Source organism: Sphaeroforma arctica, assembly GCF_001186125.1.
Source record: "Sphaeroforma arctica JP610 unplaced genomic scaffold supercont1.3931, whole genome shotgun sequence".
In the NCBI taxonomy this organism is placed as follows: Eukaryota; class Ichthyosporea; order Ichthyophonida; genus Sphaeroforma; species Sphaeroforma arctica.
Window position 1 is genome coordinate 1 of NW_014036627.1, and position 2,895 is coordinate 2,895.

At 43.2% G+C, this 2,895-nt stretch overlaps 1 protein-coding gene across 1 annotated transcript; it reads left to right on the forward strand.

Annotated features, from left to right (window-relative positions):
• Positions 1–1,270: 1,270 nt before the first annotated feature.
• SARC_13933 (hypothetical protein) lies at positions 1,271–2,261 on the forward strand (the record flags this gene model as incomplete). The annotated part of the gene is made up of 1 exon (XM_014291936.1): positions 1,271–2,261. A coding segment is annotated over one exon (991 nt), but the record flags the coding sequence as incomplete, so codon positions are not given.
• Between the last annotated feature and the right edge of the window lie 634 nt (positions 2,262–2,895).

Sequence of the window (2,895 nt, forward strand, 5' to 3'; positions counted from 1 at the left end):
TTATAATTAGACAACAGGGCGAATATATTCACATGCATAATGTGTTTGAATATCCCTGTAAGTTATCCGACAATGTGTATTTGGACTGTATCAGTGTAGTTATATGGCGTGAGGTGTGTAATGTCTCGGTATCATCGCATCAGTTAAGTCTTCTGTGTGCACTCTGGCACAACTTGTCGACATTCAGGAGATTATATTTTAATTATATTTATGTGTACTTGTATGTATTGTCACATGTTGATGTTCTTAGTCTTGTATGTATTGTTATATGTTGATGTATATATTACACATATGGTTGTGCACTTGTATGCATTGTTATATGTTGATGTATATTGTACCTATATTCCCACACAGTCATATACTTGGAGGCTTTAAGTCCTTAGGCGTATATACGTACACCCGTAACATTGTACCGGTCTCGGCTGACGATGGTTGTTTCGTTTAATTTCGGCATATAACAAAAACAGAGCGCCAAAGCCAGGAAGCAGTCCAAACTGTTCCGTCCAATTTTGGAATTGGCCCAAAATGTGGTCACCACTACGGCCACTCTGATGGGTGCCTACCAGAAAACGCAGGGTCTAAAAATAGGATCGGGATCGGGGCCAGAATCTGCTGTCAACCAATCAGATGACTCGGATCAACTCGATTACCTGGATATTGATTGCACGCTGCTGTGGAACTCCCTAGCAACCAGCCTTGTCCGAGACGCGGGCATAAGTGTGTCGACGGTATTCGATTGGTTGTACCACATCTTGGTCGAGGAGGATTCAACTAGGTATGTGCACTACGCTTGTACTATACTTATCCATAGCACAGGGGTGTGTAGTAAGCTATAAGGTAATCAACCAAGTAAGTGCACTACGCTTGTACTACGCTTATCCATAGCACAGGGGTGTGTAGTAAGTTAAAAGGTAATCATTCAAGTAAGTGCACCACGCTTGTACTAAGCTTATTCATAGCACAGGGGTGTGTAGTAAGTTATAAGGTATTCAACCAAGTAAGTGCACTACGCTTATACTGCGCTTATCCATAGCACAGGGGTGATAGGCATCGCATCATCATTGTCTACTAACCCTAAACCCTGTACAACACAGTGGTGTTAACTATCATATCAGTCGGCGATAGACATCACCTCTACGATGTCTGATATCTCTATACCCTGTACCACATGATTTCGCTAGTAATGTCAACTGTTATCCTTCCATATACTTACCTGTATTTCCCATTCCATTTCCCGTACCTATCCACTACTATGTTCTGGACGTGCCAGTGAATGGGGTACGCTGTTGTTGGTGCGACTGCTACTATATACAAGATGTGGCCGGCGATGCCACATCACAGGAGAGATAAACGACACTCACACAATAAACGACACAATTTACGACAATGTCAACGACACGGGGGGCAACGGGAAGTCAGGAAGTATTAACGACACGCCCACAATAAACAACACAATTAACGAGGCTGTCAACGAGACATGGACCGATACGATAACAGGTATCAACACACAGTCAGGGAATGAACGCCAAACAATAAACGACACGGCGGTAATAAACGAAATAGAGACAGTGTACACCACCACCACATCATGCGACAACCAGACCACAGATAACTCAACAATACAAATTGACCTGGCGAAGAAAACTGACCGTCAACCAATTAGCGATACGGAGTCAATTATCGACACACCAGCAATAAACGACACGGCCCACAGGACCATCCCGGCACAGACGGTTGTGTCTGTGATGCAGCGTTTGCGACAACGGTTGACGTTGGGCTACACAGGCGCCACCAAGGCAGCGGTGGCATGTACGCGCACTCTACTGCTGGCACTCCCATTGACATGGGGCGGGTGTGGCTGTACGCGTGTATGTGAGGGTGTGGGTGTGGGTGTAGGTAGGTCTGTATACGGGCCATGCACACACACACAGAGTTCAAACACACACTCATACACAGGCACATACACACAGACATACACAGGCACATACACAAGGCGTGAGAGAGGTGCCATCACCCAATGTGTGTGTGAGCTCGTACGCGTGCTGGGTACAGCGCACATGGCGGTGGAGGACATGCGTGTGATGTTGGTACTGTTGGAAAACGGGGCAAGTATCCTAAATAGACAGGTCGAGGACAGGGCAAATGGGGCAAGAGTCCAAAGTGGAGATATTGAGGGCAGGGCTGAGTGTAAAGAAGGTCTCAGTTTGGTGCATGAGTGGTACTGGCCGTTGCTTAGTGTACTGTCGGATATCAACAGGTAGGCAGAGGCATGATATATCTGTGGCTATGATGTAGGGGTACACCTGGTAGTACTGACATAAATTAGCCAATGGGAGTGAATGGTATATATTCAGTCTAGTTTATATTTGTGGCTATGATGTAGTGCTACACTTGGCTGTACTAAATGCCTAATTGAAACTAATGTGAGTGCATGCTATATATTTGTCAATTTGAAACAAAGGTGTTTGCACTTTATATATATATATATATATATATATACCTTCGAGTTGAAAGCGATAGTTAAGCAGCCTCAGAAAAATCTGTTCTGTGGATTGTAAATACAAGCAGTACACAGTAGTGCCACAATCCCTTACACGAGATCAATACCATGGGTACTATACCATATACGCGCTTCGTGCTTTATAAGAAAGTACATATGTACAGAGTCTATAAAGGTCCTATTTATTATGTGCCATACATATGTTCAGCAATCAATATATATATGTATATAACTGCATTAACGTATATAATTGCATACGTATGTATGTAAGTACAGTTATGCATATGTTTAACTGATGTACATATGTATCGAAGTGCATCTATTCGTCGATTAACTCACACATGTGTATTTATGTTCATCTGTATGTGTTTAACTTATATACATGTATGTTTAAG